A 15,986-nucleotide genomic window follows, 5' to 3' on the forward strand; every position below is an offset into this window, starting at 1 on the left:
GGGCCGTAAAAATTTTACCGGCCTGGTCAGAAACAAATCACTTTCGGCCTCCATATGACGCACGTAAACCAGCTCATTACATCCAAGTGGGGCGAAAAATGAGTTACAGCCATGCTGGGCTGAAGGGTCGCCACCAACCTGTCTCCCCGACAACGAAGCTCCTCGTAATTTTGACCACAGGCGTAAGCCGACCCACTGGCAAAAAATCCATTGCCGTCAACGAGTCTCCCCGACAGCCGATCCCCCTGCTAGATATGAGGGGTCTGGTTGTCGTGATCGTACCCGACATCCAAGCTCCCTCACATCCGATTGGGCATTGAAACCAGCTTGAAGCGGGCGGGGAAGTAGTACAATCACAGACACTGTTTCACACATTCTAAGAATTTGATTATTAGAAGAAAAGCTTGTTAATTTTGTCCCTCCTATCACTGCAAACATTCAATGAAATAAACTTATTTCTCTTTCGAATCCAACTGACTTGGAAATGTTCATCTTATTGAATTGGCAAGCATTTTCAGAATGAGTGTTTGTACGTCTTGCAAGTGATTCCTGTATGTATGTATATAATATTACGTTCAGGAGCGGCCTAAGGGCCATGCGAATCTTGCGCTGTGGACGAATTGTAACAATATATTTATGTTACCAGTATTACGATTATTGATGCTAATAAATACGTTAAAAGCTGAACAGACTTCAATAAACTTCTGTCTACTAGCCTCTTCATCAAGTTTGAACTATTGGTTCTTGAAAAATGCAATATAACTCATCAAAAATCTGGTGTGGCGCACTCACACAACTTTCCTTGCCATTAAGAAAATTGATCACCTGACGCTAATGTTCCCGCGCATCTCAAGTCTACTATTCAAAGATCTAAGCCAGCTAGTTACAGGACAATAGCGCTGGAGACACACGAGGTCTGCTATCTCTTCATAGTGAATGATTCAATAGGAACAACAGTTGCCAACAGTTTGCAATTTAATAATCACATTTTCTCAAAATTCAAGCTTATTTTCAATTTTTAGGTGAAAATGTTACTGGACATTGATTGTGAAGATTTTCATGCTCAATCTTTTCCACTTGATTTTTTTTGTTTAAATTGTATCTGAAGCCTGATAATTGGGAATCTAAAATCAAACTTTACATAGATGGGGCGGAGCTCCTGAAATTTTTACAGATATGGGACTTGTGGCAGTTGATAGAGCTTTTCAATTACTATTGTAGATATAAATTTGATCAAAATCGTTTGAGCGATTTCGAGAAAATCGCGAAAAACCCTGTTTTTGACAACATTTTCGCCATTTTAGCAGCCATCTTGAATTGCATTTGATCGAAATTGTTCGTGTCGGATCCTTATAGTGTAAGGACCTTAAGTTTCAAATTTCAAGTCATTCCGTTAATTGGGAGATGAGATATCGTGTACACAGACGCACATACACTCATACACACACACACACACACACACACACACACACACACACCAATACCCAAAAACCACTTTTTTGGATTCAGGGGACCTTGAAACGTATAGAAATTTAGAAATTGGGGGTACCTTAATTTTTTTCGGAAAGCAATACTTTCCTTACCTATGGCAATAGGGCAAGGAAAGTAAAAAGCAATGAAAGACTGGGAAAACCAGGCGTGATTTGAGGACTGTTCCAAAATCCATTGAGTAAGTGCATGAAATATAAGTCAGTTTTCTCGCGAAAACTCCGGCACTCAAACGTGAGCGTGCGAGGAGCTTGGTAGTCGAGTTCGGTGACGACAACCAAGCTCCCCGTCAGCTCTCTCAGGAGCTCGGATGACGCCGTCAACCAATCCCCTCGAGAGTGGTTTTAAAAGGAGTTCGGCTGACGGGGAGCTTGGCTGTCGGAGAGCTTGTTTGGCGCGTTCCCACAGTAGACCACTGTTTATCCAGATATTGGTTATCTGGACGTCTGTCTGCTGAGTGATATAAAAATTTGGAATCTCTTAAAAACCTACTCTATTCTGTATTTCAAGCGGCTAATTGATCCGCCGCAATCAAGGTGCAGTACAATATTCTGATAAATGAAAGAGTTGAGTTACTGTATCTGATTTAATTACACAAAATGGTGACCATTTCAACTATAATGTGAATGAAAGATAAGTGTACATACTAGTCATAGCCTATTACGACACTTACTACCGAGTACTATAGGCCAGAATTCAAAGTTTTAATTACGTCTACACTTCAGAGCTAGGGTAAAATCGAGTTGAAATCGAGTATCCGTTTTATCAGTTATCAGGACACTGTCATGAATCGATTAGTGCTAATGATCTTTGCAAGACTGTAACGAATTATAAAGTTGAAGTGAAAAAGTGATTACACAGATATTGTCAAATCCACATAATAAGTTTATTTGAACCCAGACTCGAGTTTCAATGCCATAATTGGCATCATCTTCAGTAATCACTTTTTCACCTAATCATGGAGAAGTTCCACAACATTTCTGAAAACAGTGTAAATTATAAAGTTGAATGATGGTGTGGAAATAAATTTGAATTGAATTAAGAAATACACAAGTTACCTTTTACTCTCCAATAGTCCACGTTCTTTGAGAATAGTCTTCATTTCACCATCGAGGAACTTTCTTAGAGGAGAGAGAAAGCAGTGATTGGCGGAAGCTATGAATTCCTTCTCTATTGCTCCTATACGCTGCTCGCATTGCCCCACCTTTATTAAAGCACTACCTGCAAAAAACAACAAACAAATTATCATTGAAATGATGGCTAACTTCAAACAACATTTGGAGATTTCCAACTCCAAACTTTCAATGCCTATAGTGAGGTCTACATTGGAGGAAGATAGGAGAACAACGTTGCCGATACACTGCCTTCTTAAGAGGGTCGCTGATACCGGTATATCTGATGTAATATTAACTGATCATTCTTGTTTAAGGCTGTGCAAAAACTGAAAATAAACTTCTTCTAGTTTTCAAACTTTTTAAAAATATCACCAGTAGAAAGTTTATTTTTAGCCTTTTCACAGCCTTATAACCTCACTATAGGCACAAAAACGTAGGCCACACTGGTCGAGTCGCTCGCCAAATGGACAACATGAGCGGCTCGCGTTCGTCTCGCATCCACTCTCCATTGGACCCAATGTCACAAGAAGACGAGTGCCCTATCAAGATCAGTGGTAGACAGCCACTTGCCTTCACTTGTCTCGTCTCCACACACATCGGAGCGAAGGCAAGCCGAGCCGAGTGAAGGCGAGCGGTGGTATAGTAGCCATTCACACTCTCGTGCTCGTCGTCATTTGGATGCACTCGACAAGAGTGTGGCGCCGGCATGGTAGCCATCTACTCTCGCGCTCGTCATCGTTTGGATGCACTCGACAAGAGTCTGGCTCCAGCGTGGTAGCCATCTACACTCTCGCGCTCGTCATCGTTTGGATGCACTCGACAAGAGTGTGGCTCTGGCATGGTAGCCATCTGCACTCTCGCGCTCGAAGTCGTTTGGACGCACTCAACAAGAGTGTGGCGCCGGCATGATAGTCATCTACAGTCTCGCGCTCGTCGTCGTTTGGACGCACTCGACAAGAGTGTGGCGCCGGCATGGTAGCCATCTACACTCTCGCGCTCGTCATCGTTTGGACGCACTCGACAAGAGTGTGGCTCCGGCATGGTAGCCATCTGCACTCTCGCGCTCGACGTCGTTTGGACGCACTCGACAAGAGTGTGCATATGTAACGTTAATGTGAAATATACATAACTACGTATTGAAATAAGATTCTTCAAAGCTTGAATCCAAGATGAGCAGTGAGCTAAGATGATTAGTGTTTTTACAAATAAATAGTTTGTTAAAATGTATCATTGCACATGATAATTATCATCCTTTATTCATCAGTACAAACATTATCCATCTCTCAGCTCTGTTTAGAGTTTACACCAAAGTTATAAACAAAATTTTTTCCCGTCCTTATAGATTCTATTAGATTGAATATAACTTATCATACACATGATGAGCATATGTGTTTGTCAAGTTCCGTTCAATCTAATAGAATCTAATCTGTGGCTTGGTGCAAAGACTGCCAATGTCAATTTTGTTCAAAAATGAGTTGAATAGACTGATACACCACTAATATCGATTATTTTCAGTTCCAGAAGTGCCAATGTCCCATCTCAAAACAATAAAAAGTATAAAATTTATAATACCAATGTCTTGATTGACAGTTTTCTCAGAGTGCGAAAACTATCAATGAAGACATATATGCTACTTTCCTTGCCCTATTACCATAGGTAAGGAAAGTATTGCTTTCCAAAAAAATTCAAGGTACCCTAATTTCATGTTTTCTATACGTTTCATTACTTTCCTTGCCCTATTACCATAGGTAAGGAAAGTATTGCTTTCCAAAAAAATTTAAGGTACCCTAATTTCATGTTTTCTATTTCAAGGTCCCCTGAGTCCAAAAACATGATTTTTGGGTGTTGGTCTGTGTGTGTGCGTGTGTGTGTGTGTGTGTGTGTGTGTGTGTGTGTGTGTGTGTGTTTCTGTGAACACGATAACTCCATTCCCAATTAACCGATTGACTTGAAATTTTAAACTTGAGGTCCTTATACCATGAGGATCTGACAATAAGAAATTCAATAAAATTCAATTCAAAATGGCGGATAATGGCTAAAAAACTATATTTTTCACGGTTTTCTCGAAAACGGCTCTAACGATTTTCTTCAAATTTATACCCTAGATAGCTATTTATAAGCCCTATCAACTGACATGAGTCTCATTTCTGGAAAAATTGCAGGAGCTCCGTAATATTCCTGAGAAGAATGAATTTTGTTAAATTTCTATCACGATTTCCTCAAAAATGACTTGACCGATTTTTTTCAAATTCATACCCTGTATAGTTATTTATCAGCTCTATTAACTGGCATGAGTCTCCTCCCTGGGAAACTAACAGGGGGTCCACCCCATCCCTGAGAAATTTACTTTGTAACCTCCTTCTTGTGCGTGAGGTAGGTAAGTAGAGCAGTTTATTCAAAAGAACACATGTCGATATTTTATTTGTAGAACAGCTGTTTTGACAACTTTTAAAAAATCCTCAAATTTCATAATTTATTCAAACAAACGAAAATGTACTCTGAAAACAATAACAATAGTATAATCATAGTTTTAATTATTTAGCCGCCAATCGGCATATTGTTATTCCCCGACATTATCCTCTTTTAAGAATGAGGCTTATAGATCAATGAGCAAGGAAAGTTGTGTGAGTGCGCCACACCAGATTTTTTTAGATTGTCATTCATACTCCTTGCCAGAACTACCAATGTCGACTTGTGCACTTCTAGCACTCGCATTTCCGTATCGAAATGCCGTAGTTGGAAAATACAAGGTGAACTTTCAAGCTGATTTGTGAGAAAGTTGATATTTTCACATAGGTAGTTCTTGCACCAAGCCACTGCTATAAGGACGGAAAAAAATTTGTTAATAGCTTTGGTGTGAACGCAGCTTAAAAAAATCAACTTTTCAAACTTAACAAATTCAACTTTTTGCCTAGCTCTGATTCAAATCGCAATAATCAGAATTCTGTGTAAGTAAAAAATAAATTACAGATAGTGTTGATTTTTACATTGGACCTGAGAGAAGCCTACCAAATTTTCAAGTTTTGAATTGACTACACCTCAATACTACAACATTCAAATGCTGTTAATTTCCATAAAAAATACACTACTATACGAAATTATTATGGAAAATTGTTAGTATCCTTTTTTTACAAACACAACTAGGCCTAGTTTGATCACTCATGTCATTTTCAAGAGTTGAAATACTTCATTACATTGCCATAGATTTCTCCAAAAGTAACTCCTCTAATATGGAACTAAGCTAGTGAATGTTTGGAGGATGTATTATTTGTGATTTGAAATATTATAAGAGTACTTTAGACAATAAAAAATAGATTAAACTCACCATAGGACGTCCCCGGTCCAAAATCGTTACCGGCTTCTATCATATCATTCCCTAAATACTCCAAATTAGTCAAACGTGTTGGCTTCTTCTTTTCTATCTTCTCGAACAAATAGTCCTCCACACGGTTTCCTGTCGAAAATCAGATAATTAGTGCTTTCATAACCTCAAAAATGTAACCTTATCAACATTTACTTTTATGCATTTTTGACAAGTAAATGAGTTGTTTTTATGGAAATTTTAATTTCAATTCATACATGTCAGAAAGCCAGAGATGGTTAGTCTACTAGAGCTGATTGATCAAAGTTGAAAGGTTGAGGATGCACTTTTCTTAGTGTAATCTGCATTTTTTCTTTCTATTTTATATTTATCAATATGTTATTTGCAGTTGCCTACATTTTTCAAAAAGAAAACTGATAGAATATTATTTAATTTATTGTTTTCTTAGTTTAGTAGGATAACAGCAAGCATTCACAGTAGGCTATCGAGTTGAATTATTGTGAATATTTAAGAACATCATACAATAACGATGACAATAATTGGAACAATAAATTCCAAATTTAAACAGGAACAGTAGATAATTATTAAATTTATAATTTGATTTTGAAGTATTGAGAATGACGAGACAAAGATATAAAATTGAAACAATGAGGTTAAGTTGAGACACACTAAATCATGACTACAAAAGAAATGAATTAAACTGATTAATTACCTGAACTACTCTACTCAGAGCGGTTCCTGCATCGTTTATTAACTTTTTTACGTTGAAATCCATTTTTATATTTGAATAATAAAATAAATCACCTTTCAAACTTTATTGATCAACAAGAAACTCCCATGGAGTTTGCATGCAGAAAATAATCAAATCGATTCTTCAAAAACGGAACACCACAAACTCGACCAGCAACAAACTGAACTTTGGTACTATGATGTCACATGACGTCAAAGCTGAACAGCCTCAGGGATCAAATGAATATGTTTACGCACGTATTTAGATTTAGTGCCTCATGTGCCTGGTGGAGATTAGAAATTCTTACAAATTGTATTGTAAATCTTTATTCACCAAACTACACACTCAATTTAATATTATTACTGAATTACTTGAATTTTTGTTCTTAGGGCGGCCACTAACAGCCGAACAACTTTGTTGAAAATGTGTGTACACACATGCTCGTCATGCATGTTTTGTTATCAGCGAGAGACTTCAAACAAAAAACTTATTTTTGACAGCAGCAAACAACATAAGACAAACAACCAATAACTTAACAAATAAGAAACTACTGAAAAAAATTGCATGGTTGCCTGTAAAGTCGGTATACGGGCGAAGTTTTACGTGACAACGACTTTGAGTGGTAAAATAATTTTAATGTGAATATTCATTCGTATAGTAGGAAGAAGGATGAAAATAAAACCACAATGAGAGTGAGTGAGAGGCACGCGTCCCTTCCATTCGGGCATGGTTAGCCCGCGCCCACCTAAGACGATGAGAGACAACCATTGACTTGACATTTTGAATTAGTGGCGCAGTCGCAGGAGATTGCTTGCGGCGCCTGCGCAGGTTGACTGCTCCGCTCTCTCTCCAGGTGAATGCCTTCGGATTGCTGGATTGCTGCAGGCTGCGTTGCTCGCCACTGCTCCTATTCGTGCTCTTTCCAGACGACCGTGAACCGAAACGAACACTCTCACTCGCTCTCATTGTGAGCGCATAACGTGGGAACGTAAGGCAGTTTCTTGAAGTGTCTCCCGGCAAACCAATTTATAAGACGTTGTCACGTCAAAAAAAAAAACAAATAATAATTATACAAGAATAATTTAACTTTAAATGAAGCAGAAAAATAATATACAACAAACAGTTGGAGATACAAAATCTTAAACTCTAACATTTTTGTTCAAAGCCTCATGCTAATGTTACACCATTGTATGATAAGCGTATGTGTATACACTTGTTTATCACATTATTGTTCTGTCATTAATAACAACACTTATAGTGAAATAAAAACTACTTCTGACTTGAAGGGATATGCGGGCAGAGAAAAGTATCCCAGCAGCGGTGAGGTTGTCATGCTGAAGCTGACAGCCACAGAGTGAAAAACAGAAGAAGGTTCATTCTTCTGTTGAATAAAATTGTGTAGTTCAACACCTCATGATACCTAGTATGCACCACATATGGTATCCAGTTTCCTTTTTGGAAACACTGCATCAAATGAGTCTGATCGTCAACTTGGCAACCGCATATCTTTCTATGACTTATCATTGTAATTATTAGCTGGTCTGTTTTTCCATCTCCCTTCATTTCTCTGCTTTGCATATTTCGCCATATCAGAAGTTGTTTTAATTCAACTATAGTTTTGAGTTTTTCCTATTATGACTTTGTAAGTTACATGTTTTTTTTTTTGTCCTGCTTCTCTCAATTTTAAAAAGACGACACTGGTGTTTATTTGGGGTGGGTATTTGAAACTGTTCAATAAACAGTTGATTCTTTCAACTTCCCATTTCACTTTCTATTAACTTATGTATAGGTTTTCTATTATTATTTTGAAACTTCATGTAGCTTTCTCTCTGTAAATTTTACTAGAATAATTCGATTCTACTGTATTAGTAAAATTTAAAGATTAACCAAAACCCATTTATCAATAATATAGAGACAATATAACACGATAAATATTTGCAGTACATTTCCTATTTGAGTATAACTGTGACTAACGCGATTATTATTATCATATATTATTGTCAATCATTTTTCATTTGAAAGTGATTATTATTATATAATATGAAACTGTAAGCCCTATATTTTACTTATATAGTTGTAGAACTGTATCTTGATACAACATTGGGACAGTATTTTAAATAATGAATGAGATTTGTAGATAAACACATTATTTATTTTTGTTTTGTCAATATTTTTCAAAATGCAGTTTGAACATTGAGCAATATTGTAATAATTGTTATCAATAATTAATTGGGAGAATATTTATTTTCTCTAAGAATGGCATTCTATCAGTTTTCAATGAATTCATCTACCAATGTTTGAAGGATATACACCAGATATGCAAGATAGGCTACCAAAAAAAATTGACATTCACACAGTCCTTCACAAGAAAACGTGAGAGTATAATAATAATTATATTCCAAGATGCAGACTTGAAAAGTTTAAGTCGAGCTACACTGTGACAGGCTACAAATTCCATAACTTGCTACCAACTCAAGTTAAATCATTGTCAAATAAACGTTTTCTCCAAGTACTTAGATCCTGGTTGATTGTGAACCCATTTTATTCAGTGGAGGAATTCATTACGGTCCTGCTGATCACAACACCTTAGTCAATTTAATTTAATTTGATTTTTTGTCTATTTGAAATAATACCCAAGTACAGGAGACCACTGAATTATCTGATCTAATTGTAAATGTGCTTCAATTCCAATTCAACTTGACTGTTTTATTTATTATTGTCTATTGTGTTTGGTGTACCTGTGCAATTTATTGTATCAATGTGAATTGTGACATGGCTATATATGTAACTTCTATGTTCAACTGGCCCAATAAAAACCTGAAACTTGGGATTTTTCAATAAGATTCTGTCACTTATTTGTTATTCAAAATTATCATTGATTCAATATCTTTAGTACCTTCCATCAAAATATTATTAAATATTTTACACAGTAGGCTATCCTCTATCCTGTGGTAGAGATAATTAGTAGCCTGCTACTTACCTTCAAATTTCAATTTTTATAGTTCTTCTCGTATGATGACAATATAATGTTCCCATTGTCGTCTTTGCAAACTATACAGAAAGTAAATTTTGTTGTTCTAACTAGTAAAAATAAGCTGTGCTCTGCAAAAGTAGCACAGGCTCGATTTTGAATTTATTTTTCTTCTGAATTGATTTGAGAACATATTTGGTGCAGAACTTAAGATTGTATAATCACTTGATGTAATTGCATTTTATATTAATGTATTTATAATCATCATCATGAATGTTTCTACATTTAATTTCTTATTTCCAATATTAATTTGTTTAGTTGTACTTCAAATTTTCTTAATTACTTAAGTATTATTTCATTTCACTCATTTTCATTTTAGTATTTTGTGCAGAACTTAAGATTGTATAATCACTTGATGTAATTGCATTTTATATTAATGTATTTATAATCATCATCATAAATGTTTCTACATTTAATGTCTTATTTCCAATATTAATTTGTTTAGTTGTACTTCAAATTTTCTTTGTTTTTCAAACGATTAATGTAATGAAAAAATCACATATTCTTGTTTTCAATAAATAAATAAATAATTTGTGTTCTACAAAAGGTACCTGAAATAGGCATGATTTCTCTGAATATATTTATTTAACAGTTTTGACACTCACCATAATCAATGATTGATTTTCAAACAACTATTTTTGTAAGAGAAGTCGATTCGTGAAAAATGTTATTCAGAGTTCCTAAAACTTGCTTACTGTACCAAATCTTAATCGAAATCGCTCAAGAAGCCGCCCAAGAATCTTGAACTTTCACAAGATTCATGAATGAAATCAAATTACGCCATGTCTATAATTAGATCATGAATGTTGATTCGCTTTCAATTAGGATGAATTAGAATCTTTCAAGAGGCAAGAAAGAATAAACTCGTCATCCGTCAAAAACTCCTCAACCAGGAAGAAGGAAGTTTCACTCTCCTTTGCCGAAAACTTAACTCAAAGTTTTATTCCAGATTTGAGGAAAACACCGACAATCAAGTCACTACTTCGTTTTCGCATTCACTTTCTAATTTGTTGGGCGTTTCTAAGCGAATTGAAAGCTGTCCCTGATGGTTTATTTACTCGAGTTTTCAACTTCAAATTAATACATTCCGCAAGGCAAACTTTCAATTAAAACTCGTCCATTTTTCGCCGATTCGAGTGAGAAAATAATTGAAAGATAACTGAGTGGAACGTTGAGAAAAATCTTTCCTGGATTTGGAAAGTTATATTCAGGTCATGGATAATCATATAAATAATTTTCTTGACGGCACTTATATTGGAGATAATAAATTGTGAATACGTTGATATTAAAAATGCTTTCTACTCTACTGATGAATTCCCATGAATCAATAATGATTAATAAATAGTTTTATCAGCTTACTAGCTGGCCCGGCGAACTTCCTACCGCCAAAAAGTCGATGTATCTCATGTCATACTTGATTTATTTGGTGAATCAAGAAATTTATCTGACAATCAATATTTTCATTTACAGCTCAATACGGACTTCCTATGAGTCATGCAGAGTTTATTAATCCAAAAACATATTCTTCTCAGTCAATTGGTATTATAATATCTATCAATAGTGTTGAATTGAAAAAGCAAATATGAGTTAAATCAGTGTTTCAAAGATGAATTTAATGCGTCATAGTTGTTGATTGTCAATAGATGGTCCAGGAAATATGCGATATACGATGAATCACACAGAATTCCATATTCTTTCCATCTACCATTTAAGGATGAATATCAGCTAAGTTAAATGAAAAAAATTGCAAATTATACTGTCATTCTTCAGTATTTGATAAATGCAATATATGAACAACTCTCTTTCATGAGGTGAATAATTTTTTTCCAACATTTACCAGTTTCTCAATGTTAGGGGAGTGATAATTATTTGTATAGGTCCTCTAAGGAAACATTATCTCTACAGCTGGTACCAATCAACTACACTTCAACTCCAACTGTATTAAGCACGGGTGACCTGTTTAATACAACTTTAGATGCTAAATCATATTACAACATGATCTTGAATCATGATCATCTTTCCGTTCTTCGGTACGGTAAGACTTGGCCGGCAAGTACGAAAACATAGGTTCTGTAAAATGGATTAATAAATAATTATTATTAGCCCCTCTATTGAAATTTCTCGTCAGAAACCATCCCCAATATTAACACAACATATTCCCAAAGTTTCATGCCGTTTTGTCGGGTAGTTTTCAAGTCTATAGGTAACAAACAAACAGACATTCATTCTTATAATAGATAAGAAATCTTCTCCCAAAATGTCATCTGGCATGGTTACCTACTAATAATAATTCTTTTATTTACACAGTTGAGAGAATCAAACTAAAAATAATGATTATATACGGTACAGTATCAATAATGCTATTCACAGATGAATTCTAATGTATTGATAATCGTTCATGAATAATAAATAGATTCAACCAGGACACTCTAAATACTTCCTAGAAGGTCCTGATTCAACCCACTGTTTCCAGAGTTTTAAAATCATTCCATAGTGAAAAAATAATAGTTGTTTTCCACTCATCACTGTACTTAATATCTTATTTTTAATTATTTTCTTGAGTTGAGAGATTAAATATTATTGCTTTCATTTGATTTCACTCGAATCAATCAAACATTTCTACTGGAAATGCATTATAATTCAAGTGTAATATAATAATCTCCTCATCTCAAAAAGAATACCGTACCGTATGAGATTAAGGTATGAAAATATCATTACAATGCATTATAACAGTATAATATATTTCACAATAGGCCCTAGAATATTTTCATTTATTTATTGCAGTGTTCAAATAACTTCATAAAAATGGAGTGTATCTTTACTTGATAAGGTAGTTCTCATACATCGTTTTTCAGATAATCTTCAAATGACAGAAGCTTAAGTTAGTATTTCAAGCAAATATATTTTTTAGAATGATACTTTAGAGCAGGGGTCTCCAACCTTTTTTATCCAAGGGCCACATTGTTAATTCTTGGGAGGCTTAGAGGGCCAATAACAAGGATGTACGTGGAATCTGACTTGTGGGGACACTCACGACGGGGGATTTGGGGGGTGTAAAATTATTATATTTCCATTAAAATAATATGAGGAGTTTCAAGTAGGTTTAATTGAAACACAGGAAGAAACAAACCAATTCATTTCATTTTAATACAAAGTCCAATTTATTGAGTGTAAAAAGGTCATAAGAAAACTTGACAATGCATGAATTTAGCAAGTTAAACAAAATGATAATAACTTTTTCAATAGTAATAAGACAACTTGACAATACACAAATTTACAGAAAGTTACCAAGCTAAAAGAGAATACTTATTTTAAGTGAGAAGATTGCATTTCTTTTCCACTTGGAATGTCCGCCCATTTAGGATCAAACTTTGTGGTTCCGATTAAAATTTTATTCAAATGTTCATCTGACAAGGAAGATCTGTATTTGGATTTAAAAAACTTCATTTTTGAAAATGTCTGCTCACACTTGTAGAATGTAGATAGATCCAAGAAGAGAAAACATAGCTTGAGCATGATTTTTTATGTTATTAGAGTATTTTTCTGGGAGAGACATGTACAGTCCGTGCAGACCATTAGCTACTTTCTTGCAATGGTTGATCGCTGCTTGTTTACAGCTTATTTTACACTTATTAAGAAATGGAGTGGCTAGAAAGAGAAGAGTACTGAACTCACAGTTGTTGTCAGAAATGTGTATAGATATATATTTTAAAAAATCTGTAGCAAAATAACTCTCGGCGGGCCGGACAAAATCTATCCGCGGGTTGGAGAGCCCTGCTTTAGAGTGCTCCATTATTAATAACATTTATAACATCATGCCATGTGCATTTTCAATGATCCTGCAATAATAAAATGATTGCAGACACTGTATAATTTTTTATTTCTGGAAAGTGGAATTTGAAATCATTTCATACAAACACTTTTCACCAGCTATTCACCATTTTAATATCGTTACATCAAACAGCAATATTCGCCCACTTTGAAAATTAAACAATCACAATCACTAATTAAATTTTCTGTAATATGATTGATTGCTTGATTGCAATAATTATATATATTATGGTGATAGAGATATACTTTGAAGTGCCGGCACTGTTTGACAGGGAGTTTTCAGTTTGGGTGGAGTGGTAAGCTTATTGATGCTTATTGGGTGGAGTGAACTGGCAGTATGAAATGGGTCGACTCAATAAAGAATAATATTCATTCATTCTTTCCATATAAGTTACTTAAATTAACTGTATAATCTTTACCTTTCAAGTATGGAGACTTTTGATTCCAATGTTTCTAGTTTATTCAACTCCAATACCATCTGTGATTATTAACTTTGTTTTTAAATTATTTAGACTATTATCATTACATGTATATTGAGGTGACATTTGTAATGTATTTATGATGTGTATTGTTTGATGAAGTGTTTATGACCTGTGTTAATATTGTATTATATGCGAAGCATTTAATGAAAAATAAAATTGAATTGAATTGAATATTCAATAACTTGTTGCCAAACAACGTCAACCGTATTCGTGAATGAAAAAGTATAATATATTTATTGAATGAATGGAATTCTACACGCATCAATAAGCTAAATAACAGCCCAAAAATCATGAAACGACCATCCTCTCAAACAAACGTCACTGATTGGTAGGATTCTTTTGTCTGTTTTTCGATTCGCAATCAATTGCAATGTGAATTTGCAACTAATGAGTTCAATTGATGATCAGGTATCAATTGGGGGAGCTCTTTGTGACAGCAGAAGACTAATTGTTTTGTGAATAATATAAGTAAAATGGCAGCGTATTCATTTTTAAATTTAGAGACTTGTGTATTTTGTCAGATTTACCTGATTTGCGCATGTGGTAGATTTTCGTTTGTGCGTGAATACCGTCGTCGAATACGACAGGGTGAGGATCTCAGATTGGGTGGATTTCAATTTTTCTAAATAACCAAAAAGATTATGTTCAATTATTTCTAATGTGGGAGGTTGAGTTTATACTTTTTTACTTTCCTTGCCCTATTACCATAGGTAAGGAGAGTATTGCTTTCCGAAAAAATTAAGGTACCCCAATTTCTAAATTTATATACGTTTCAAAGTCCCCTGAGTGCAAAAAAGTGGTTTTTGGGTATTGGTCTGTATATGTGTGTGTGTATGTATCAGTGTATGCGCGTCTGTGTACATCCAGATTCGATATCTCATCTCCTAATTAATGGAATGACTTGAAATTCGGAACTTAAGGTCCTTACAATATAAGGATCCGACACGAACAATTTCGATCCAATGCAATTCAAGATGGCGGATAAAAAGGCGAAAATGTTGTCAAAAACAGGGGTTTTCGCGATTTTCTCAAAAACGGCTCCAACAATTTTGATCAAATTTATACCTGAAATAGTCATTGATAAGCTCTATCAACTGCCACGAGTCTCATATCTATAAAAATTTCAGGAGCTTCGCCCCATCTATGCAAAGTTTGATTTTAGATTCTCAATTATCAGCCTTCATATACAATTTAAACAAAAAAATTCAAGTGGAAAAGATTGAGCATGAAAACCTCTGCAATTAATGTTCAATAACATTTTCACCTAAAATTAAAAAAAAAACTCGAAATTCGAGAAAAGTTATTATTTCAATTGCAAACTGTTGGCAACTGTTGATTCTATTAAATCATTCACTGTGAAGAAATATCTATGAAGTGTGTCTCCAGCGTTATTGTCCTGCCACCAACTGGCTTGGATCTTTGAATAGTAGACTTGAGATGCGCGTGAACATTAGTGTCAGGTGATACATTTTCATAATGGCAAGGAAAGTTGTGTGAGTGCGCCACACCAGATTTTTATACCTACCTTTAAATGGCAATATGTTGATATTATTAGAAATGTTTGATTCTTGAATAATAAACACATAATAATTAATGAAAAGTTATTTGATCAGCTGTTTTAGCGCACTTAAAATTTGGACAATATCAACAATGCTTGTCGTTGTCGACTGTGGAAATCTACGCACAAACGAAAATTCACCTTAATATTGAATAATTGGAAATGGGTTCATAGGTAATAACGTGACAGGTTTTGATCATTTGATAGTACAGTATATGAAAAAAATCTGGTCTGGCGCACTCACACAACTTTTCTTGCCGTTATGAAAATTGATCACCTGACGCTTGTGTTCCCGCGCATCTCAAGTCTACTATTCAAAGATTTGAGCCAGCTGGTGACAGGGCAATAACCCTGGAGACACACATGAGGTCTGCCATCTCTTCATAGTGAATGATTTAATAGAATCAACTATAATATTTGCAATTGAAT

General features: G+C 34.9%; 1 protein-coding gene across 3 annotated transcripts in view; it reads right to left on the minus strand.

Moving 5' to 3' along the window:
* The window catches only part of LOC111060428 (endophilin-B1), a 30,139-nt gene extending 23,922 nt beyond the window's left edge, over positions 1–6,217 (minus strand). For all 3 annotated transcript variants that reach the window (XM_039422612.1, XM_039422611.1, XM_039422613.1), the window contains exons 1-2: positions 5,929–6,217; positions 2,547–2,709 (exon numbers count right to left, since the gene is read on the minus strand). In XM_039422612.1, coding sequence (XP_039278546.1) covers positions 2,547–2,709; positions 5,929–5,971 — 206 coding nt within the window. In that variant the 5' untranslated portion in view covers positions 5,972–6,217. The remainder of the gene's footprint in view (positions 1–2,546; positions 2,710–5,928) is intronic.
* Between the last annotated feature and the right edge of the window lie 9,769 nt (positions 6,218–15,986).

Source organism: Nilaparvata lugens, chromosome 3 (assembly GCF_014356525.2).
Source record: "Nilaparvata lugens isolate BPH chromosome 3, ASM1435652v1, whole genome shotgun sequence".
Classification (NCBI taxonomy): Eukaryota; Metazoa; Arthropoda; class Insecta; order Hemiptera; family Delphacidae; genus Nilaparvata; species Nilaparvata lugens.